We start from the raw sequence: 24659 nt of genomic DNA on the forward strand, positions 1-24659 counted from the left end.
CAGAGCAAGACTCTGTCTCAAAAAAAAAAAACAAAAAAAACAAAACAAAAAAAAAAAAAAAACAAAGAAAGAAAGAAAAAAGAAAGGAAAAAGAAAGAAAAGAAAGAAAAATTAATTCTGGCTGGGGAGAGGGAAAACGCATTGGAGGAGGTAACATTTGAGCTAACTCTGGAAGATACTTTTTAAAAAGATAGTTTTTAAAGCGGTTTTAGGTTCACAGCAAAATTGAGAGGAGGATACAAAGATTTCCAAATACTCTCTGCCCCTACGCAGTATAACTTCCCCCATTATCAACATCCCCCACCAGAGTGGTACATTTGTTACAGCTGATGGACTTACATTGATACAGTATCACCCAAAGTTCCTGGTTTACCTTAGGGTTCGCTCTTCCTGTTGTACAGTCTATGGGTTTGGACAAATGTATGACATGTATCCACTATTATAGTATCATACAGAATATTTTCACTGACCTAAAAACCCTCTGTGCTCTCCGTATTCACCCCTCCCTTCCCCCAACCCCTGGCAACCACTGATCTTTTTACTGTCTCCATAGTTTTGTATTTTCCAGAATGTCATATAGTTGGAATCATACAGTATGTAGCCTTCTCAGATTGGCTTCTTTCACTTAGTCATATGCACTTAAGTTTTCTCCATGTCTCTTCATGGTTTGATAGCCCATTTCTTTTATATTTTATTTTATATTTTATTTTATCTTTTTGGAGACAGAGTCTCGCTCTGTTGCCCGGGGTGGAGTGCCGTGGCATCAGCCTAGCTCACAGCAACCTCAAACTCCTGGGCTTAAGCAATCCTTCTGCCTCAGCCTCCCAAGTAGCTGGGACTACAGCATGCGCCATGTCTGGCTAATTTTTTGTATATATTTTTAGTTGTCCAGATAATTTCTTTCTATTTTTAGTAGAGTCTGGGCAACATAGTAAGACCCTGTCTCTACAAAAAATAAAAAAAATAAAAAAAAATTAGCCAGGAGTGGTGGCATGTACCTGTAGTCCCAGCTACTCGGGAGGCTGAGGCAAGAGGATCTCCTGAGCCCGGAAGTTCAAGGCTGCAGTGAGCTACGATCATGCCACTGCACTCTAGTCAGAGAGACTCTGTCTCTCTTAAAAAAAAAAAAGAGAGAGAGAAGAAAAAGAAAAAAAAGAAGAGAAAGATAAAAGAGACACAGAGACACGGAGGACAAAGGAGAAGAGAAAAGAGGTAATATGAAGACAGAGGCAGAGATTGGAATGATGTGTCTACAAGCCAAGGAACACCAAGGATTAATGGCAGCCATCAGCAGCTAGGAGATAGAAGCAGGAAACAAATTCTTCCTCAAAGCCTTCAGAAGGAACTTCTCAACCCTGGCAACACCTTGATTTGAGATTTCTGGGCTCCAGAACTGTGAGAGAATAAATCTCTCTTGTTTTAAGCCACTCAGCTGGGAGTAATTTGTTATGTCAGCCCTAGCAAACTAATACACCCTGGGCCATTTAATCCAGTTTCCTTGAGACTCCCAGTCAAGTGCTCTTTTCTTTTGCTGGATGTCCTACTCACTTTCCTGTCTGGTAAAATTACACTCATTCTTTAAAATTCCACTCAAATGGCACTTCTTTGGCACAGCCTTCCCTGAACTACCCCCCTCTCCATCTTAGTAAATTTAGTTACTTCCTCTTCTGTGTTCATATACTTTGTATTATCTCCACATCTATGTTGTAGAACTTATTACACTATATTGTATTATTTGTTTATGTCTTCCCCACTTTTCTATGAGCTTCTAGAAGGATGAGAATGTCTTACTGGACTATATATTCCCGGAACATAAGCACAGTGCCTGGCACATATTAAAGAGTTTGTTGAATAAACAATTTCTATAAATAGTTCCTCCAATCATCTCTGTGTTTTGGGGAAGCTAAATCTAGCAATAGGATGAAGAATGGATTAGAGAGCGGAGGGTCTTTAGAAAGGGGGACCAGTTAGTGGGTTCTAGTAATAATCATGACCAGAGGTAATGAAAGGCTGATTTAGCAGCAAGGCTGTGGTAATGGAAAGGAGGAAACTGCTGGGAGAAACACCACAGAAGCAGAGCTGATTGTATTCTTAGGGTGAGAGAGAGGGAGAAGTTGAAGATGATTCTGAGGTTTCAAGCCTGGGTAACTGAGAGGGTGATGATACAATTAACTGAAATACGGAAGACAGGAAGAGAAAAAGATTTTAGAGAAGACAGGGGTTTGGAGCTAGTTGTTCCATTTCCAGAATCTTCTTCTAAGTCAGACCTCCTCACCAGTCTCAACAGGGATCCAGCTCAGGCAGCAGCCATGGGTGAGTATTCTGGTTCAGATTAGGTTAGAGGAAAGACAGCTATCTATCTATCTATCTATCTATCTATCTATCTATCTATCTATCTATCTACCTACCTACCTATCTATCTATCTATCCACAAGAACCAAGAATATTTTCTCTCCTCCCAAGACAGTAGGACTTTAACAAAGATTTTAAGGGTGACTGAGCCAAGGAAGGTGCATAGCATAGGATGGGGATGATAGAGGTTCAGACCCTCCACTATATGACATAATGTTTTAGAGGAGAATGTGGTTGGGAATGGTGGGAGTGGTGGTGAGCAGATCCTTCCCAGGATCTAGGTGGTCTGAGGATTATTAAGTCTGTGACACTATTGGATACCCAGCCTTAGTCTCTACTTAACACCACCCTATGGCAGCACCTAATCTCCTAGAGACTTGGCCTATGTCACACTACCCATTTGCCACGCCCTCTGTAAAGCCCTGGTTTCTAAGGTTCTTTCCACCGGAAGCTATGACAGAAGGAAATGTGTGGGTGGGGAGGGGTAATGGGTGAGGGGCCCAGGTTCCTGACACAGACTACACCTAGGGAACGAAGACCAAGCGCCATGTTGAGGCCATCATCACCACTCAGATCCCTCTTATTCCTGCAGCTGCCTCTGCTGGGGGTGGGGCTGAACACAACGGTCCTCACGCTCAATGGGAATGAAGACACCACAGCCGGTGGGAAATCTGGGACTGGAGGGGGTTGGTGAGAAGGGAGGTTGTGGGAAGAGGCTGAACAGAAATCTGCAATCTGCCACTGGCTACTGCAATCATGCGGGCAGAATTAAGAGTAGAGTGGGAAGGGCAAGGGGAAAGGTTCCCTGTCTCATGCTACTTCTTCTTCTGACCATCGTTTCTTCTTTTTTCCTCCCCCACTTCATTTTCTTTCCAACCTAGATTTCTTCCTGACCTCTATGCCCCTTAGGTCCCTCAATGTTTCCTCTCTGCCCCTCCCAAAGGTTCAGTGTTTTGTGTTCAATGTTGAGTACATGAATTGCACTTGGAACATCAGCTCTGAGCCCCAGCCTACCAACCTGACTCTTCGCTATTGGTATGAGAAGGGAAGAGGGGGTAGCAGAGGGGAGGAAGAAGAGGTGGGCCAGATCCGAGACAAGAAAGAGGGTAGCCAGCTTCGCAGGTGCCCCACTCTTTTCTCATGGGGTAAGGCATAAGTCAGTTCAGAGGAAGGGCAGCTGGGCTGTGGATATCTGCAGTACCCAAATTGGCCCATTGTTCTTCTTCCTTCCAACCCTTCTCCTCTAGGTACAAGAATTCTGATAATGATAAAGCCCAGGAGTGTGGCCACTACCTATTCTCTGAAGAGATTACTTCTGGCTGTCGGTTGGAAAAAAAGGAGATCCATCTCTACCAAACATTTGTGGTCCAGCTCCAGGACCCACGGGAAGCCATGAGGCAGGCCATACAGATACTAAAACTGCAGAATCTGGGTAATTTGGAAAGAAGAGGTCAAAATCCCAGGGATATTGTGGGACACTGGAGTCTAGGGAGTGATATTCTCTTACCATAAGGGTACATGCACATAAAAGAGGAGACAGGGGATCAGGATGGGAAAGGAGGAGGGGTAAGGAGCACTACTTTCAGGATCCTGAGTTGTCTAGGCCAGGGGAATGACCACACACGCACACATATCTCCAGTGATCCCCTGGGCTCCGAGGAATCTAACACTTCGCAACCTGAGTGAATCCCAGCTAGAGCTGAGCTGGAACAACACATACTTGGACCATTGCTTGGAGCACCTGGTGCAGTACCGGAGTGACCGGGACCGCAGCTGGACTGTGAGTGACTGGGGATGTAAATGTAGCAGCTGAGGCCAAGCAAATGGGGATAAAGGATTCAATCAGCCAGATAGGGGGACCTAATACCGAGCTCCTGCTCTCTGCCTCCCAGTTCCTCTGCTCACCCCCACCATCCTCCAGCTCCTTTCCCTATCTTCACCAGTGAGTTATCACTGAGGATTGCCTACCCGTACTCTTCCTGGTACCAGATAAACAAGTAAACAAAAGGAAGCCATTAAAAGGATCCGGGGAGGAGACATTAGATTCAAGTCAGTGCAGGGAGCAGTGTGGCTTGAGTAGTCAAGAGAGGAGGGAGGAACTGGAAAGAACCAGAGATGACATGGGGGTGGGATGGGGTGCAGGAGTACATTTTAATTCTCCCTTATTTTATGGACACCCACTTTTCCTTCATCCTCTTTCTCTCCAAGGAACAGTCAGTGGATCACAGACATAGCTTCTCCCTGCCTAGTGTGGATGGGCAGAAACTCTACACATTCCGTGTTCGGAGTCGCTTTAACCCACTCTGCGGAAGTGCTCAACATTGGAGTGAATGGAGCCATCCAATCCACTGGGGGAGCAATACTTCAAAGGGTAAAATGGGTCTAATACACGACCCCAATCCATAGGTCCAACACTCCAACCTTTCTAACACCACTGTCTTTTGCTGTACCTCTCTATCACTGAGCCCCCAAACTTGGTGCCCTATTTCCCCTCACTGTTCACCCCCAACCCCTAGAAAGCAGGGCATTTTTGGGTAGGATTGGGTTGTTGCATTGTTAGAGTAGGGGAGTGGATTGAGAAGGAGGCCGAGGGGGATATAGAATATACAGGATTTCCCTATAGCATTCCCGGAGAGCCTGCATGGTGAAGATGGCTTTGGAACTAGACAGATCTAGGATCTGCCACATACTACCTCTTTGGATTCGGGCACATCACTAAACCTCTTCAAGTCTGTTTCCTCACCTGTAGAACGGAGATAATAATTGTTCCTCCCTCTCAGGAGCTGTTGTGAGGATTAAGTATAGGGAATGTGTTTAGCACAGTGCCTGGCACCAAGCTGGGGCTCTACAAGTGTTGGCACATAATAGGGGCACCACAAATGTAAGGTCCACGTTCCTTTTCTATTTTCCTATAGAGAATCCTTCGTCGTATCACTTCTCGGCCTTTTGGCCAAGATCAAGTGGGGATAATCCTTCGTTGTTTGCATTGGAAGCTGTGCTTATCCCCGTCGGCTCCATGGGATTGATTATTGGCCTCATCTGTGTGTATTGCTGGCTGGAACGGTGAGATTTTGGAAAGCCTAAAAAAATGAGGTGGGAGTGGCTGGGAATAGTAGAGGAAGGTATTGCGGGATCTCCAGGAGTAGAGGGTGGGACAGTAAGGACTGAGGGATCACCCAAGAGGGCATGATGATGGAAGGAAGCCACAGGCACAGAGAACACGGAATCACATCATTCCATATGGGACAACTGGAAGAAGGGTAATAAAAGAACTTTAAGCCTGAGCTAGAGCGAGACTCCATCTCTACAAAAAATAGAGAAAATAGCCTGTAGTCCCAGCTACTTGGGAGGCTGAAGCAGGAGGATCGCTTGAGCCCAGCAATGTGAGAGTGTGAGGTTGTGATGAGGTATGATGACCCCACTACACTCTTGCCAGACAACAGAGAGAGAGAGACCCTGCCTCAAAAAAAAAAAAAAAAAAAAAAAAAAAAGAGCTTTAACCTGGTGGGGCCTGGTGGCTCACGTGTAATCCTAGCACTGTGGGAGGCCGAGGGTGGAGGAATGCTTGAGCTGCTCAGGAGTTCAGTTAGAGACCAGCCTGAGCAAGAGTGAGACCCCGTCTCTACTAAAAATAGAAAAAATTAGCCTGGTGTTGTGGTGCACACCTGTAGTCCCAGCTACTTGGGAGGCTGAGGCAGGAGGATCGCTTGAGCCCAGGAGTTTGAGGTTGCCATGAGCTAGGCTGATGCCACAGCACTCTAGCCCAGGGGATAGAGCCAGACTCTGCCTAAAAACAAACAAACAAACAAACAACAACAAAAAAAAACACCAAAAAACCAACAAAACAAAACAAAACAAAACAACCGCTTTAACCTGTGTGCTCCTCTGCTCCCTCTTTCTCCCCCATCAGGACAATGCCCCGAATTCCCACCCTCAAGAACCTAGAAGATCTTGTTACTGAATACCACGGGAACTTTTCGGTGAGAACGCTGTCATAAGCATGCTGCAGTCTGTCAACTGCCAACTGCCTGCTAGCAAGACAGATGGGGGGGGTGCTGCACAAACTGTCAGGATGTGGCCGACCAAATGGGGGATGGGCTAGACAGAGACACTGAAGAACATTATAGATTGCGTGAAGTGGGTGGAAACAGTGGTATTGGGGGCTCAAGAGTTTGTGTGTCCCTTCCGTAATCACAGTGCTTACAGATGTTGTGAGAGCTCCTTTGGCACAGAGCCTGGGTCTTTTACTTCCTGCCTCTAATTGACCCCTGACCTGGACATATCTGTCTTTAGGCCTGGAGTGGTGTGTCTAAGGGATTGGCAGAGAGTCTGCAGCCAGACTACAGCGAGCGACTCTGCCTCGTCAGTGAGATTCCCTTAAAAGGAGGGGCCCTTGGGGAGGGGCCTGGGGGCTCCCCCAGCAACCAGCATAGCCCCTACTGGCCCCCCCGCCCTGTGTTATACCCTGAAGCCTGAAACCTGAGCCCCAACCCCCTGACAGAACCCCAGGGTCCCATAACCCCCAGTGGTACTAACTTCCCTTCATCCAACCAGCCTGGGTCCGAGCCCTCTGTGGCTGATTTTAAATTTTGTGCCCCCATGCAACTACCCCTTCATTCAGTATCCCCTACTTGAGAATTGCCCCTTTGTCCTGTACCTGTTTCTCATCTCCCCCAGCCTAGCCCTTCCTTTTGGTAGGATTCTTTCTCCCTCCATCCCTCTTAACATCTACCCTTCAATTGTTCCTGAATCAATGAGAAATAAAGTTTCTGTTGATAATCATCAAGACTGTCTGTTATGGGGCAGGGAGCAGGGGAAATGGGGTACAATAAGGGTGGGAGGGGTAGTACTGAGGGTAGGAAAAAGGAGTAGTAGACATGCTGTGGAAGTGGTACTACTACAAATTAACTGAAAAAAGAGTACGGTTCTGGAAATTTACTTCTCTCCAGGTGTCCTGTGCTCATTCCAGGGTCCAGTTTAGGGTTAGACTTACCATGTTGCCCCCATTCCCAACTAATATTTCACAGATCCCACCCAAGTTCTTCTCTCCTTATCCTTACTCCACTTTCTGCCTCACATATCACTTCTGACCTCATAATCCCTCAACTGCAGCCTCAGGCCCCACCCCTAAGGATGCTGGTTATCCACAACTGCCAATAGCTCTCTCCATCTGCCCAGTCTGGGCCTCCTCAGCCTAGGAGATCCATCTGCCTCACCAGTCCCCCAACCCTATGGGCCTACTTGGTTCCCTAAGGCCTCTCCAACACCCTTCTTCTCCATGACTCATCAGGGCACTCCCTGAGGAGTGAGGCAATCTTGAGAGCATGTTCATTTTCATCAACCATGGAGGTGAGGGGCAGCACAGACCTGGAATCTGTTTATGGGGATGGAGAGGTTTGAGGGCAGTGGAGATCACAGAAATGTATAACTAGAGAAGGGCCCACATGCCCCACCTCATGTCTTCTCAGATAATGAGCAGTTTCTGGTCAATCCCGAATGCTCTGTCCGCCGGTTGCTATGTTACGTCCGAAGTAAAGTGGGGTTGCCTAAAAGAGGTGAGGAGTTTGGGGAGGTGACTAATGGCTAAGGGTCAGAAGTAGTAGGGTCATCTCTAGCCCCCAAACCCTCCTTGTGGCAGGAAGGGAGTCCCTTGTATCCTTACAGCTTCCTCCAGTTCATTCTGTATAGGATCACTGGCCCCGTTTGCTCCCACTCTCTTTCCTTAGCTGCCCCAATTACCTTGTGGCCTCCCTCCAGACACTGTCGATTTGTGTGATGAAACGGGAACAATGAAGATGTTTTTCATGACGAAGACCCCTGAAGAATATGCCAGCAAATTCCTTACAACTCGAAGCACCTATTACATTTGTAAAGTGGAGCGTGGGGGACAAGGTAGAGGCTTGGGAGTGTTCCCTGGAGATAGAACAAGGCCCTCAAGATGGATTGTGAACTTTGTCTTTAAAGTAGGGCACCCTCAACCAGATCCAAATTGACCATCTCTAGTCAGCCTAAGAAAGGGCACTGCCTCCATAACAATAGGTTAGGTTCACACATACCGTGTTCCCCCCACCTCATCCTGGGGTCCATACCGTAACTCTCCCTTAGGAGGAAATAAGGTACAACCAGTTCAAGGCAATGTTTAGTATTAGGTTCCTGAAATCTTAGGCTTTGGAAGGGTGGAGATTGGGTGACAGGAGTTGGGGATAGCACACTGCTATGTTCACAGGACCCGGTCTTCAGAATTCCTATAAAGCTTTCGTGCCCCTCCTGACGAATCCAGAGCCTGAGCTACTTGGTAAGGAGTGTGATGGGGGATGGAAGAACATGGAGTGTACTGTACATAGCTGTGTGATGGAGAATATAGGGTGAGACTAGGATCCCCTATATGGCAGGTAGGATCATAGGAGCCTAGTAGAGGGGGAATAGGGTCCAGATCCACTTTAGGAGGGATGTTTAGCTCAAACCAGGGTGTACATGTGTTACTTCCTTCTCCCCCCATTTCTTGACTGTCTTCTAGGTATATCTCCCTACCACCACCCCATCCTATCTATCTTAGGCCAGGTTGCTCCAGTTGATTGTTTGAATGATGGGAGGGCCAGGATGGGTAAGATTTCTAGGCCTCAGAGGTGCAGGTGCCCTTTCCCCATTCCTAGAAGCGCTACGCACACAATGTGAAGCCCTGGAGAGGACCCGACTAAAGTTGCTTAGAATCCAAGAAGCCAGGAGGAAGGCCATTCTAGCAGCCAAGAAGGCTGCTGAAGCCAAGAAGGCCGCTGAAGCCAAGAAGGCCGCTGAAGCCAAGAAGGCCGCTGAAGCCAAGAAGGCCGCTGAAGCCAAGAAGGCCGTTCCAATTAAATCTGCCATGGCCACTACAGTAAGACTCTCTGAATATGGTCTGCCCCAGCACCACCCTCTCCCCACCAGCCAACTGAATGATCCTCTACCCTGGCCCTCTGGGATAAATTTCCTTTCCGAGAATCCAACATCTATGCCCAAGACCTGCCTCCAACCTCATTTTGTCCTTCCTTTAGCCCTAGCTTGGAAAAACCTTCCCTGCAGGGGCCTCTTTGTTTATCTACTTAATTTCTCTTTCTAGTCCAAATCTTCCAGACGATCAGGTGGAGACAGGCCTCCTCGCAAGACTGTTGTCTTTAAGACCAAACCAGAGGTTCTCAATAAGAAGGATAAACGTCGCTAACTCAATAAAGTGACCAAGTGAGAGCTGTAATACTAGGTATGAAATTACTGGAATTTAATGTGAGATTTCTTTTTCTAGAAAGACTCCTTCTCCCAATATCTGCACTAAGGCTTAAGTATGCCCCAGGCACAGTGGAGGCTCCAAGGGTGGATGGGAGCAGCAGGAGAGGGCTGGGACGAGCACATGGGTGGGGGTGAGGAAAGACTGTGAAGTTTAGTACAATGAGCCTTTGAGGTACTGAGTAGGGGGTGGGGTCTTCTCAAACCAGACTACCTCCCCTTGGGAGGCCTATCTCGCAGCCCGCCTACTCCTGCTGGGGTTAGATGTCCCTCCCCCACCACACTCCACCACCTCCCTGGGCCAAAATTCCCCCACCCCCACCTCTCTGCCTCTGGGCAGTTCCTCCGCCCCGCCTGCTCGCTCGCCCGTCGCCTTTCCTCCCACCCTCCCCCTTATCCGAGGGAAGTAGCAAGGCAGCAGAAACAAGAGCTGGTTATAGGCATTTATTGAATTTATTCATTTATTGATTTGACACACTTCCCCACTCCAATCTAGCACATGATACAATCTGGGTAGGCCAGGCGCTGACACAGGAAATGATGGGAACCCACAGCAGGGGCGGGGGAGGGGACAATGCAAAGGGCATTGGGGGAGGGGCTGCTTGGGGACTAGGGTGGAGAAGGAGCCCCAGATGGCCTCCCTGGCAGGTGCTAGTAAACCTGATCCACATTCCCCCCATCCCCGCTCATTTCCCAGACCCTCAGCCAAGCTCCCCAGCTCCCCCTTCCCTGTTCTTCCCCTCCCCGCTGCCTGCCACCACACACACTTCCATATAACCCCTGTAGTCAGGGAAGGGGAAGAAGGGCAGGGACAGCTGTCAGGGGCCTTGAGCGGGGAGGTCTCTGCGCCTAACTTTACCACCCTAAATCCTTCCCTCCTCTTCTCTACTGTCCCACCCCCTTCCCAGGCCCCAGGCTAATTCTAGGCCTTCGTCCCACCCCCTTCCCAGGCCCCAGGCTAATTCTAGGCCTTCGATGCACTCTCCCACCCTAGCACTAACTCACATTGGGTCATAGAAGAATGTGGCTGCACCAACACCACACACTCCCAGGCACAGGTTGACAGAATGAGGGGATCTGGCTTAGCTTTTTCCTTAGGGAAACTCCAGCCTATTATGCATAGACCTTTTTCTAGACCTGGTCCAAATGGGGCTCCTCCCCCCTTGTTCACTGTTACCCCCCACCTCTTCCCCACTTCCCTGTGTCTCTCCTAGTATCTGTAGTGTTTGTATCATGTCACTATGACAAAGCCTTCAGAAAGAAAAAAAGCATTCTCCCCATCACTAGCACCTTGCCACTGTTAAAAATCTCTATATTTGTGTTTATATTTCTTTAAAAGTTTATAAAAAGCCTTTCTGTTATCTGCAGCCTTTCAAGGGTGATTTGGCCTGGCGAGCCACTTCAGTGCTCAGACAGACCCTGGCCCTTCCAGGTCCCCTATACCCCCCACCCACCCCACCCCACTGGCCTAAGGGGCCACTGCATAAAAACCCCAGGCTTGACCTAGCCTGGCCCAGCTCAGATAAGACTCTACAAAAAATCCTGCTCCCAAAGGCAGGGGTAAGGCCACTGGTGACTTCACATTTCCAACAGCATTGCCCGCCCCTGCTACAAAGCCTAGGGGGTGGGAATGGGGGAAGCCGAGGATGGCTCCTGAGAGGGGGCCTTACCCCCTAATTGGCACAGTGAGAATAAACCCTCTCCCTTTCCCCCTCCCTTATCCCTCCCCCCAGAGTCCCCATGTGGGAGAGCTTTGTCTTTATATTTTCCTCAACACGGAGTGTGACCAGACCCCACCCTAGCTCTAAAGCAGGGTCCCAATTTCCTGGGGAGGGCTCAAGGATAAAGAGTGGATATGGGCACGTCTGGCTCCACCTTTGAAGCAGGGGACAAAGCTTCCAGCCATGACTCAGGGATCTGTGGAAAGAAGACATAGAGGACAAGGTAAGAAGCTTATCTGGGGCATGCCAACTTTCCACCATCCAGATTCACACCAAGGAAAACAGACACCTCCCCCGTCTCCACACACACATACACACACACCTCTTCTGTGCTACCTTGCAGGGGTCGGCACTACTGAGGGGCCTGGAGGTCCCATCTGGAAAGTATGCCACTCTAATCTGACATCCTTCCTCCAATTCCCCAGGAGCTCTGGCTATCCCTTGTTCTAAAGCTCCCCATTGCTCAGATCATGGGACTAGCAAGGCACCTAGGAGTGGACATAGGTTGTGAGAGCTACGATGATTAGGGGGTGCTGTACCTGGCTCAAAGTTGAAGTCCAGTCCCTCGCCCCCATCCATGAGGTCACTGATGATGTTATCTATGTCACACTCCAGGTTCTCCGTATACATATCAAGATCTAGATCCTGAGGCATTATGTCTTGGCTTGTGGCTTCAGTAGGGGGTGTGAGCATTGGAGTCCCCAGGGTCTTGGGGATGGCAGCACCCGCCATGACTGGAGGAGGTGCTATCATAGAAAGGGTGGGTACCAGACTGCTGGGGCCTGGAGCCTCTAGGGGCTTGGGACATAGGCTGACTCCTGTGGCCAGCTTACTGGAGGAAGGTATCCCTCCCAGCAATAGAAGTGTTGGAGCCTGAGACAGAATGGGATCTACCTGGGTCATGAGGACATCAGCAGTGGGTGGTGGCATATCAGAGGTAAGCAGGGCCTCCAAAGACTGGGAGCCTGAGAAGCACCCTTCTCCTGCTGACAGGGGCCCCTCTGAGGGGCTGAAGAGGGAGGTACTGTACGTGTGTATAGGACCGGTAACCCCAGGATGCTGCAAAGAGAAGCCAGAGAGACCACTCCGAGATAACAGGGAATGGGAAGATGTGAGATTGAGCCCATCTAACAGCTCTAGATCTTCATTTAGGGTAGGAGGGATACCCCCTGCATAGCTGCTGACTGAGGCTGGTATTTCCTCCTCTGCCAGCACCTCAGACTCTGGCCTCAGAGGGGACAGTCGGGTGCTGACAGTGCTAGCATTTGAACTGCTTCGTGGACGGAAGGTGGTCCACACATCGGCTTCCTCACGGTTTCGAGAACAAGGGCTGCCTGACCACTTGGCAAAGTGGCCAACAGGGCTCGTCGGAGTGGCACCTTTGGATGGGGCTGGCAGCACAGGTGGTTTCTTCTTGGGGGCCTTGCTGCGGCCCCGGAGCAGCTTGCTGCTGCTATCGATGGAGGCGGCACGGCGGCGGGGTGCCTTGCCGCTCTTGCCTCCCTCGGGGTTCAGCATCCACCAAGAACTCTTGCCGGTGGCCTCGTTGTGAACCTTGATGAACTTGCTGTGCAGGGACAGGTTGTGGCGGATCGAGTTCTGGAGGGGGCAGAGGCAGCAGGAAAGGGGCATGAGGTGTATGTAGGGGAGGTCAAAGGCCAGCAGTCTAGTCTAAAAGGATGCTAGGACACAGCAGGGGTGTTCCTGGAGACTCAAAGAAAGTCACATTTCTTTGGCTCCTTTCCCCAGGGGGGAAACTGGCAGGGCTGGGGGTGGGGATGGGAGTGGGGAGTGAGGGGGAGGAGACCACACACAGTTCCTACACCAAGACAAGCTGTTCAGCCTCTGCTCCAGACTTCTCTGCACAGGGGCCAGGGAGACAACGTGATAACAACCTACTGCAGAGGGCACGGTGCCCACCCTGGAAAAGCTCCCAGCACTGTGCTCCTCCTGAGTCTTGGGGGAGGGAGGGTGTCTGGCTCTGGTGGGCGTCGGGGAGGTGTACTCCTGGCCCAGCAAGAACTAGGTTCAGGTGGGAAAGAGCATTCCACCCCTTTCCTTGAGTGCAGGTTTGGGTGGAGTTTACAGGACAGTGGTGTAACACCAGCCCAGGACTGACTCACTCTGCCCTGAGCCAGTTCTCTGAATAGGCTGAAGGGCTGGAATCTCAGCACAGCTGGTGCCCCATTCCCCACAGAGCATTTGGGCCATCCAGCGCTCTATAGGATTTCAAGATTCCTTTTTTTCTGAATCCCAGCCGTATTTCTCCCAATCCATGACACGCACCCTCAACTACATACAGTCCAGGCTCCTCACTGTGCCTCAAATACACAAGGTGCAATCCCCCCTCCCTCCTTTTCCTAGGAAAGATCTCCCATCTCTAAATTCTACTAGTTGGCCAAGCTTAAGGTCTGCCTCTTTTATAAAAGTGGTTGCTTGACTTCAGCAGCCAAATTTCTTGTACAGTATTTTAAATCTGTTCCACACAATTTTACCCAAATCTATATTGTGTTGTTTATGGTTTCATGTAATTTGTCTCATCAAGTGTAAGTGCCAAGGTCACAGACAATGTCCTCCGGTCCCACAGCCCCCAACAGTGCCCTCTCAGAGTGTCAAGCTCACAGCACATACTCAATTCGTATTCAAGCTCACAGTACATAATCAATATTTGTTTTCTGATTGGTAGATGGCCCCCGGGTGACGATGGTGAGGTTCCCCTTGAGGCTCTGCCAGCTCTTGAGTGCTGTGGGTATTGGAAGCTATGTGTTTTTCCTTCCTCCCTCACTGGTGACATTCTATTAGGGATACGTTTCTTTTTTCCAGCAGCCCAGGGAGCAGAGATTGGCAGCTTTTTGAGCCCCCAGTTCAGTATTTTTACTGGTTGCCACAGGCTAGTTACACCATGGTTTTGATTTTTTTTCTCCCTCTGGGAACCTGCCTTCTTTTTCCTCCCTCCTTCCTAGCCCCTTTCCCCCACTTCTCAGGAATTTGCAAATAAACTCTCTAACCTTGGGGGCATTTGACCTCCCACATGGAGCTCTTTAGAAATTCAAGAGGCGCTCATAAAGGCTTGGAGCAACTAGGAGGCTGAGGTTACGGACAGTCAGAAACCACTTGTGTTTTTCTCTGACTGGTGTTCCAAGACCCTTTGCCTGAGGAACGATTCCTTGAGCAGCTTCTTGTTCCAGGGCTCTTTAGCCAAAGAACTCCTTGTGTCCCTGGGACCCTATGGGAGTGGCACTCCAACTATTTTGGCTGTGCTGATGCTTCTAGCTCCTTCATGGAGTTGCACTTGTCCATCTAGCCTCGGCTCGCAGTAACTGAGGATCACAGTGACTTTTGGCACCATGATTCCCTCCCTTTTCATCCTCTAACTCTGGGTCTACTGAGAAGGCCAATTCCCCTCCTCACCACTTAGTAGCCGCAAGGCCCGTTTGTCTTCTCTAGGCCTTGAACTAGCAAGTGGTACAGCCTTTTTAACTGGAGAGGTCAGTTCCCTAGAAGCCTGTAACTCCTATGTATTGGAAGGCAGGGGTGGGGGTGACCGCTAATTCCTCCCCAAGCCACCTAACCTAGCTTTCTTGTTCTAAGTGAGTGCCGCCCCCTGGTGGGGTGGGAGTAACCTTGGCACATCATCAGGGAAGCCAGTTCATGTGTGAGACTTCCCGCTCAGAGGGGTTAAGGGAGGCCTTGGAAGTCCCATGCTCAGCCTGATTTGGTTTTGCCATCATTCCAATGAGACGGGGCCATGCTCTTTGAAAATATGATTTATAATTAGACCTGAGTTCAAGTCCTCATTCTGCTGCTATTAGATGAGTTTCCTAACCTTTCTGTACCTAGTTTCCTAATATGTAAAATGTGGAATCTCAGAATAGCTGTGAAGATTAATAAAACAAAAAATTTAAAAACTACTTTGTCAACTATAAAGTCCCATATAAGTGTAAATTACAAGGAGGGACCATACTCTCACAGTATAACTAACAACTTGTGGTTATTTCTTCTACCCTGGAAAATGAACCCAAGGGAAAAGAAAAACAGCTGTGAAGGCTGGGTCCAAGGAGGGGAGCTCTTTATGAGCTGAGACTGTGGCGTGGCAGTCTACCCAGAAATAGTGCCAAGGGTCTCAGTCAGCTGTCCCGTCTTCTGTTCTGCCCAGCCCCTAGGGATACCACAGATCTGATCTCTCAATCTCCTATACCTAAGAGAAGACCCTCTGCTCATTCAACCCTCTGTACTTTGTTATATGCTGACCTCATCATCTACGGAGGTACAAGATGTCAATAGGGGTTGAAGCTCCCCAGTTTTGTGATTAGAGCCCTATACTTCTCAGGGCAAGTTTTTCAGAGTATACTGCGAGATCTTTCCTAACAGTTTCTTCATGGAAGTCCAAGGGAACTCCCAATCTTGTGCTCTAAAGTCGGAGCCCTACCTCCTTTTTCATGACTAATATTCCTCAACAGTAAATGAAGACTCCCCCCCAAAAAAACTTGAATAGCCCCTTACATGGGAGAGTTTCTTGGCATTATAGGGTAAACTGAGCCAGACAGCCGCTCACAGCTCCTTTTCTTCTTAGTGCATAATAAGATTAGCTACCTTTCCCCATGAATATCACTGTTTTTACCCTGTGGCACCCCACTCTCTCCTCTTGGGTAGAGTGGTCCTAGAACAGTACTTCTACACCGAGATACAAGAAGGCAAGCTGGGAATCCAAGTAATCCCACAGGAATGGGAGAAAAGGTGTTGGGGTGGGAGGTGGGGGAAGAAGGAAGGCTAGGTTCGTGTGGGGAATCCACACAGTTCCTGCTGTACATAACATAAAGACTTCTCTGTGGGAATAAGTGTTCGGGGCAGCCCAAGCCAAAGTGCTGGGAGTGTTGAGCAGCGAGCAGAGAATTCGATTTTCTCCAGGGCAGGGACAGTGTCTTATTCATCTGTGATCCTCCAGCATCAAACACTGAGTGTGGCATATACTATGTACTAAGTAAATGTTGTCTAACTGAAGACTGAAGGTGGATCTCCGGGCTTCCCAAAGGGGTGGGGGTGGGGCAGCAAAAGGGGCTCCAGACTAGAAGTAAGGGAGGCCAGGGGACCAGGGGTAGATGGTATTGGGAAGAAGGTAGGGGAGTCATAGTTACCTTCCATCCTGCTGAGCTGTTGCTGTCACCCTTGTCCTTGAAGTAGGGCACAGTACGGACCATCCACTCATAGATCTGGGCGAGAGTCAGTCGCTTGTCCGGGGCGCTTTCAATGGCCTGGCTGATGAGTTCTGCATAGGACTGATTTCCCCAGGCATTCCGGCGGGAGCCTCCCTTCCGAGGACCTGTTACGGCCCCCAGGATCCCGGGCTGGGGGCCCCCTGCCGGCTCTGGGAGCCTGGAGGGCAATAGGATAGGCTCTGAGCGCCCCTCCGTGTGTACCTTTTCTCCCAGACCTGGCTCCACCTCGGGCGGCTCAGACGGCTCGCTAGCGAGCTCTGGTCGGGGAAGGGGCCAGGTGCAGGAGCGGGGACGGCTCTGGGGTTCGAAGTCGGGATCGAGGTCTATGATCGCGGCAGCCTCTGTGGCTGAATTCTCATTCCCTGGATCCATACGTGGAGTTGGACCTCCGCGGCTCAGCCTTCAGTGAAGCCTGACACAGTCCCTCACGATGCCTCCCCCCAGGGGGGAAGCACCGAGGGCCAGGAGGCACATTCCTGCCAGTCCGCAGAAAGTCGCGAACTTCCCCCTCGCCCCAGGACGCTAGTCCCCAAACTGTCCCTTCCACACAGTTCTCTGATCCTCTTCCCTACTACAGCCTGCAGCCTCAGAGCTCTTTCTGAGACACCACCTGTAACCTCCGCCGAGCGAAGACACTTTTTCTCCAACCTCTCACTCAGCTTCCTGCTCTTTTAAACCTGAGGCACGGTATCCCCTCATACATTGCGCTCCCATCACCGAACGTCTCCTTAGCTGCAGTTCCCTCCCCTTTTGAGTTGCTGCCCCCCGGGCACTCCTCCCAAATTTCCTCCACCCGGATCGCTGCCCTCCCCCAAGCCCCGCTCCCCCGCGTCACTTGCCCCTCCCCTGACTCCCTTCCCCCCGCCTCTTCCCTTCTCGCCACTCTTAATACTATCCAGGTCCCCACAGCCCAGCCTCTCTAATTCCCGCACCGATTCCCCTATCAACCCCCCCACCCCCCGCCCCCCGGGTTTCCCTTTTGTTTTGCTCCAAGTAGCAGCCCCCGCCTGACGTCTCTGTTTACCACTCGCCGGGGCAGCCATCTGCGCACGCGCCTCGAGAGCCAGTTGGGAAACCGAGTTCTTCAGTCGTGCCACCCTGGTCAGTCTTGAGGACTACATCTCCCGTCCCACTTCGCGGCCAGGAGCCCGATACGGCGGCAAGAGAGCAGCGTGGCAGGATATAGGGAGGTGGAACTTCAATTATTAGAGGTCGTCGCGGACTTTTTCTTTTCTTAAAAATCATTTTCTTCTTTTCCCCCCTTTTCACCTCCTTCCCTTGTGATTAGAGGTCACCTAGGTGACTGTGTTGAGAGATGCTAGACTTTTCCCTCCTTCAGTTAGGAGAGGGCAAACGGGGAAAGCGCGGTCTCTACAAGAAGCAGGACACTGAGAAGCAAGAATCAAGGAACTGACTAGAAAATAGGATGTATGCACGTTGAGTTGGGTGGAGGGCTTGTGTAACATAAACAAATGGTTAGCTGATGGTGGTGTTCCCCCCCCCGCCCCCGCGCGCCCCATTCGCAGTTCACACTGGTCTCTCTTACTCCACTGGCTCTTCTGGCCTCCCCTTAAATATTGGTATTCTCCAAGTTCCCGTCTTCAGTGGCTTCATTTCTCATTCAACGGGTTCCAAACTGTTCCTGCACCCACACCCCATCCTCTGGCTACCCTTATCTCTGAACTTGGTTAATGGTTGTACTGGTCTGCCCAGTCTCCCAAGCTGGACTCATCCTTTACTTTTCCATCTCCCTAACTTTCTACATCCAAATCCCAGTTCAAGACGTTATAACTGGATTTAAATTGCAATATCATCTTAATTGAACCTTCTTCCATCAATCTTTTCCCTACTACAGTTTATGTTCCGTGCTGCCAACAAGGTTACCTTTCTAAGAAACATGCCTGGTAATCACAGCTAAAATTTATGGAGCACTGATTATGTGCCAGTCTCTGCAAATTGTTTTACAAACATTAGCTTATTTACTCCTCAAATTAACCCTGTGAGGTAGGTACTACTATTAATATTATCCCCGTTTTATAGATGAAGACACTAATAGTGTTCCGGGATTAAGTGACTTGCCCAAGGAGGCTGGAGAACTGGGATCATACTGCTTATATGTGATCATATAATTTCCCTACTTAAAACTTCCTCTGATCTTCCCATTGCCTATGTAATACAGTTCAGACTCCCTAGCAAAGCATACTGGGCTCTTCAGATTCACGCCGCTTCACACATTCCCTGCCTCATCTTTCACTAGGCACACTGAGTTCCAACCAGAGTTTTGCACTATTTTCTGGAAATACGAAGCCCTTTTCTACCTTTCTCTCTGAATCCTGGGATGTCACTCCTCTCATCATGATCCCCTTTCCAAGTCTCTTATTTTGAGAAACTCCTATTCAGCTTTCCCTGTCTCCCTCAGGTGCATTTAGTTCTCCCTTTTCTGCATTCCCAAGCACTTTGTGCAGTCTTATGTTATATAGTGCAAACCATATGGTATTGTAATTATTTGTTTATTTATCTGTCTCTCCAAATCAGCTCCAACTGTGAGCTCCTTAAAAGCAGAGACAAGTTTTATGTATCTTTGTGACCCCAGCTTGGGGTCATATAGTAGACAGTAAATGTTGGTTGAATGAATGAATGAGATCAGAAATCAAATGAGGCCCGGTGCAGTGGCTCACGCCTGTAATCCTAGCACTCTGGGAGGCCGAGACAGGTAGATCCCTTGAGCTCAGGAGTTCGAAACCTGCCTGAGCAAGAGTGAGACTGTCTCTACTAAAAATAGAAAAATTAGCCGGGCGTGGTGATGCACACCTGTAGTCCCAGCTACTCGGGAGGCTGAGGCAGGAGGATTGCTTGAGCCCAGGAGTTCGAGGTTGCTGTGAGCTAGGCAGGCACCACAGCACTCACCAGGCAACAGAGTAAGACTCTGTCTCAAAAAAAAAAAAAAAAAAAAAAAAAGAAATCAAATGATATTGCACTTGGACATTTAACAACTTTTAAACAAATGTATCATATGTATTTTTTCCCTAGTTATGTTCCAATTTTTCTGTTAGGCAGCAAGCTCCTAGGGGCAGGGACTATAATTTAACTTGTCTACTATTTGCAGTGTTGTTTGATACATGTTATGTGGTGATGAAGCCTTCCTCCTGTGAGGAAGGATATCCATGCAACCTGGAATTTTTCAGAAGTGGCAGCACCTTGGGCCTTCAAAGTGATATTAGCCTACTCCGTGGTAAAATAGCCATCTTGATCCTCTATATCCCTGCCTCCTTCTACTCCAACAAGCATTTTTCCTCCACTGGTCACCTAGGTGGTATACAGAAGGTCATATATTCCTACCTGAGGTCCAGACTAGAGAGATGGGCCATAGTGACAATGCCTGCAAACATTCCCTACATATACACCTTCCTCCTGCAGCTCAGCCTGGAGTACCTGGCAAGGGCTGCATAAGTGGTGAATTTGGTAGAGCAGAAAGCTTGGTGGGCACTAGGTCACAGGAGCTCTTTTCTAACTGAAACAGATGTGGTGGCAGATCACGCAGAGTTGCTGAAACAGGGAAATGGCAGGGTGGGGCACCTGTCCTGGCTTGAGTTATATCTTGCATTGTTTCCCTTTGTGCATTTGCTTGAAAATGTCCACCTCTCCACCAGCACACGTCCATCACCTCCTTAAATTCCAATTCAAAGCTCAAAACTTACATGCCCTTGGAAACTTTCCCCAACTAGTCCAACCTGACAGATCACTTATCTACTTTGCATCTCCTGAACCTCTATGAACTCAGTTTTTATTCTTTAATTTTGTGCTTTTGGTTACATGGCTTTTTGTTTCACAAAGGCATATTATCTCTCCAACTAGATTATAAACTCTGCCGGCCATCAACAGATGGCTTGTGGAGGCTTTACTGTTAAAATGAGAGTATACCTTGAAATCTTGGGCAGACCATAAGCCATAGGACCAGATGATTTAGGAGGGTGAGCTAAAGGACTGGTGCGATGGTAAAAACACCATGACTTTAAAACATGCAGCTAGAGAGGTCAGGGTTGCTCCCCTTATTTCTGTAGAAATGTTAGCATGTACATTAGTCAAGAGACAGAGTTAGCAAGGTGGCCTTGGAGAATAGAAGAGACATTGGTCAGGAAAGAGGACTGACAGGAGGCCCCCAGAAAACCACTGTGGTCATACGTTACAAATATGTGGCAGGGTATGGAGGCCGGGGGCTGTGGCTCATGCCTGTAATCCTAGCATTCTGGGAGGCTGACGCAGGAGGATCACTTGAGCCCAGAAGTCTGAGGTTGTAGTGAGCTATGATAACGCCACTGCACTCTAGCCGGGGTGACAGAGTGAGACTTTGTCTCTAGAAATACATGCATACATACATAGATACAATAAACATATGGCAGGATATGGGAAGCACAGGCTATTCTCCCAGTTGAAACCCCAGAGTTTATGTTCTCACATGGCTCCCCATTCACTACTTTTTTTTTCCCCCTCTTGAAGGTCATAGGGGTTTGGCTCTCTTGCCTCTTTCACTGCCACCGCCCACTCTTCTACCTGGGTGCCACCCCCCAAGCCTGCTGCCAAACCGGCTCCATTAATTTGAATTGAGATAGACATTTCTCCACTTCTTTCTTACCCTGCCCATCTCTGAAAAAACACACAATTCCCACCTAGAGTTTTTATAGGATGTTTGCTAGTAACCACATGGAAAGATACAGAGGTTAACAAAAGTAGCAATGAGAAACTTCAAGGACTCTCAGAAAGCACCACCTCTACCCTGATCTTCACAGATGTGTATGGCACATGCATATATTTGGTTGCCCTCTTCCCTGAGTCTTTTTCTTATGTGTTTCTGTGAAAGACTTCTAGTCCTTGTCTTAGAAGCCACCCTCCCAACCCTGTCTGTTGTTGTTTTAAAAAATCTTTTCAGTCAATAAACACTTCTTAAGGGCCTGTTATTTTCCAGACATCAGGCTAGGTGCTTTCCCATACAGTGCACCCTAGACTGAAGTACTCAGATTTTAGTCCCAAATAGATTTGAGTTCGTACCACTACTAAGTTGAGGCAACTTTCAGTCCTTTTTGGTCCCTGGAATGCAGTCCGGTGCAGTGAAAAGAGCACTTGATTGAATCAGGAAATATGAGTCCTTGGTGTAGTTCTGTCACTAGCTAGTTGAATAACGATACTAATGATACTGATATTAATAAGTAACATTGGATTTTTTATTATGTGTTAGGTACTGTGTTAAGTGCTTTACATGGATTATCTGATTTAATCTATACAACAAGCATATAAGCTAAATGCTATTACTATTTTCATTTCACAGAGCAAAATGAGACTTAAAGAAGGTCAAGGGATCTGTTTAAGGTCCAGAGTTACTAAGTGGTAGAGTAGAGGTGCAGATCCAGGCAGTCTGACTCCAGAGCCTATGCCATTCAATTTTCCCTTTCTGGCTTTGGTTTCCTCATTCAGAAGATGAAAATATTATACTAGATGATCTCTAAAGTCTCTTCTAACTCTAATATTCTATTTCGTGTGATCTCCAATCTGAGTACAAGACCCCAGATTGTCCTTTTGGTCTTAGGCTACCCTGAGCTTACACTTCACACTCAGACAAATTTGGTCCTGGCCCCCTGCATGAATAATGTCCACAGTGCTTCATCCCTCAGGTTTCAAGGGACCTTCCAGCTTCCTTTTTAACTCTTCCTGTAGACCTCTATGGTTCCAACCTTTGAAAGTCCTACTGGCATGATATTTACCAGAGTTGTTTACCAAAGAGTTTTCACCAGAGGTATTTGCCAAAGAGTATCCAATACGTGAAACCATGCATATATATATATATATATATATATATTTTTTTTTTTTTTAAGACAGAATCTTGCTCTATTGCCTGGGCTAGAGTGCTGTGGCATCAGCCTAGCTCGCAGCAACCTCAAACTTCTGGGTTCAAGCAATCCTCCTGCCTCAGCTTCCCAAGTAGCTGGGACTACAGGCATGTGCCACCATATCCAGGTAATTTTTTCTATTTTTAGTAGAGATGGGGTCTTGCTCTTGCTCAGGCTGGTCTCTAACTCCTGAGCTCGAGGGATCCTACCACCTCAGCCTCCCAGAGTGGCTAGTTTTACAGGCGTGAGCCCCCGTGCCCAGCCATGCTTATATTTTAAAGGTACATGAAAAGAGCAGGATGCATATCTCCAAATAAGGTCACATCAAAAAAAAAAAGAGCAGGATGCAATACTTTACATACCATATGCCATAATTTTGTTTAAAGTACATTGAGAGAAGATAGGAAGAAATGCCAAAAAGTGTTAACAGTGGTTATCTTTTCTCCTTTTCCTTGTTTATATTTTTCCAATTTACTATGACTGTATATAACTTTTAAACTGAGAGAAATGCCTTATATTTTCCCTCTTTCTACAAGGGATTTGAAGCCTTACCAAAAGAAGAGTACAAATGTCATAAGATTATAGATTTAGAAAATCAGAGGCATGGAAAGGAAGAGGAAGCTCATGTGCGATGACTGAGCATTAAATTCTCCTTTTTGGGTAGTCAGGGTAAAGGAAGAAATGCAGTAAATTACACAATTCTTGTTATCAGAAAGAAAGAAGCAGAGCAATTCCTAAGAGAGAAAGAGATTTTCCTGTCACTAAATCCTTTTTCCCCTAATTGAAAAAACAGGACTACGGCAAACAAAATTTTTTGCAAAAACAAAATACTTATAATCCCATTTCGCTCATTCAGTTTTCATCTTTGCTTATCAGCTTTCAGTCCTTATCCACAGGCACATATAATTTTACGTGGTTACAATTAGTGTCTATATGCCATTTTGTGTCCTGGTTTTTTTTAATAAACATATCATAAACATGTTTTCATATTTAGTCTTCCGTAATTATAATTTTTAACAGCTATGTAATGGTACATAACTGGCACTAAATTTCATAAGAAATTTCTCATGTGGGATTAACATAAGGGACAATGTCCTCAGTAACAGTTTTATAATGTACACAGAAGAGATTTTCATATTATTTTCTTGTAACTACCCTGGCTAAAAGCCAAGGGCATAACATTAAAGCACTTCTGCAGTGGCTGAGCTCAGATGGTTCCGGCATGTAACCTTCTGGTGCTCCAACTTGACCTGAGGACACAACTTAAAATGCCACCTAAAGGAGTGGATGGATAGAATGTCCTTTACAATACATTCCATAAATATCTCTTCTCACCACCCAGCTTCTAACAGGACTTCAGAGGCTGACTACATTTATTCTCTGATGAAGGCCAAAAGTATTGTTATGCTCCATTGTTGACTGAGGCAGGATCTATATGTTTTGGAAGCCAGATGAACAGGTGGTCAGGTGACAGGGTTACCATTCTGGCTTGAAAGTTGAGAAGCCTGACCAGTGTTGTTGCTGGCATAGTTTACCTCATATCCCCATGGAGGTAAGGTGCAAGTGAAGTCAGATTTTTCTTAGCAAGTAGCTATTGGATCTGAGTTCCATGCCACAGAGGAGGGATTTTTGATCTGAACAATTTTCAAAGCCCATAACCAGTCAGGTGGCCTGGGCATAAAAAAGGAAGTCTCAAAATATTCCAGTGGAATCTCTGGTTTTAGGAATTGTAGGGTCCCAGTGTGCTGGCCAGTATGAATTAGCTGCAGAATGGAGTTTTATATTGACCAATTGAATTTTGGAGACTGTCACCAAGGACAATTAAAATTTTTTTACATAAATGATGTCAAGCTGTTATTTCTGGCACTAATTATGTACCAGAGCCAATTGCCTCTTGAAAACTCTACCTAATTTACAGTAATATAGCTATGTCGGCAGCATAAAGCCAGATTCACTTTTATTTTAAGATTTTTATTATATAAACATTATAGTTACAAAACAAAAAACTTTTTAAAAATAGAGAAAAAGAAGAAAAGAATTACAGTCCCACCATCTTAACACAACTGTCATTAGGGTTTTGTGTATTTCCCTTATTTTTTCACTACCAAACTTTTACATATTTATATTCATATTATTTGTATATAAATTTATGTCCTGTTTTAATAATTGTAATTACACAATTCGTGAGTGTATTTTCCTTTAAAAATTTAGAACGTTACAGAAAAAATCTC

At 47.6% G+C, this 24659-nt stretch overlaps 3 protein-coding genes across 3 annotated transcripts; 2 read left to right on the forward strand and 1 right to left on the reverse strand.

The window, feature by feature from the left end:
* The first annotated feature begins 2834 nt into the window (after positions 1 to 2834).
* Positions 2835 to 7134, forward strand: IL2RG (interleukin 2 receptor subunit gamma). The gene is made up of 8 exons (XM_045538670.1): positions 2835 to 3014; positions 3234 to 3387; positions 3600 to 3784; positions 3993 to 4132; positions 4561 to 4723; positions 5268 to 5415; positions 6263 to 6332; positions 6646 to 7134. Exons 1-8 carry the CDS (start codon positions 2840 to 2842, stop codon positions 6826 to 6828), a joined length of 1218 nt encoding a protein of 405 aa, XP_045394626.1. The 5' UTR covers positions 2835 to 2839; the 3' UTR covers positions 6829 to 7134.
* Positions 7135 to 7676: 542 nt separating this feature from the next.
* Positions 7677 to 10019, forward strand: CXHXorf65 (chromosome X CXorf65 homolog). Its single transcript, XM_045537867.1, is given in 7 exon segments — positions 7677 to 7701; positions 7821 to 7907; positions 8110 to 8244; positions 8579 to 8647; positions 9006 to 9226; positions 9449 to 9567; positions 9950 to 10019. Coding segments are annotated over 7 exon segments (726 nt in total).
* Positions 10020 to 10038: 19 nt separating this feature from the next.
* Positions 10039 to 17346, reverse strand: FOXO4 (forkhead box O4). The gene is made up of 3 exons (XM_045538671.1): positions 16466 to 17346; positions 11870 to 12929; positions 10039 to 11526 (listed from the first exon to the last, which is right to left on the reverse strand). The coding sequence occupies exons 1-3, from the start codon at positions 16916 to 16918 to the stop codon at positions 11519 to 11521; spliced, it is 1521 nt and encodes a 506-aa protein (XP_045394627.1). The 5' UTR covers positions 16919 to 17346; the 3' UTR covers positions 10039 to 11518.
* Positions 17347 to 24659: the final 7313 nt, after the last annotated feature.

This window comes from Lemur catta, chromosome X (genome assembly GCF_020740605.2).
Source record: "Lemur catta isolate mLemCat1 chromosome X, mLemCat1.pri, whole genome shotgun sequence".
Taxonomy (NCBI): Eukaryota; Metazoa; Chordata; class Mammalia; order Primates; family Lemuridae; genus Lemur; species Lemur catta.

What these genes read in the sequence shown, in the direction of transcription:
- IL2RG (XM_045538670.1), top strand. Translation starts at nt 2,840, where the DNA reads ATGGGTGAGGGGCCCAGGTTCCTGACACAGACTACACCTAGGGAACGA. An exon ending in GTGTATTGCTGGCTGGAACG is followed by an intron (nt 5,416 to 6,262) that starts GTGAGATTTTGG and finishes CTCCCCCATCAG; the next exon opens with GACAATGCCCCGAATTCCCA. An exon ending in AATACCACGGGAACTTTTCG is followed by an intron (nt 6,333 to 6,645) that starts GTGAGAACGCTG and finishes ATCTGTCTTTAG; the next exon opens with GCCTGGAGTGGTGTGTCTAA.
- FOXO4 (XM_045538671.1), bottom strand. Translation starts at nt 16,918, where the DNA reads ATGGATCCAGGGAATGAGAATTCAGCCACAGAGGCTGCCGCGATCATA. An exon ending in ACAGCTCAGCAGGATGGAAG is followed by an intron (nt 12,930 to 16,465) that starts GTAACTATGACT and finishes TGCCCCCTCCAG; the next exon opens with AACTCGATCCGCCACAACCT.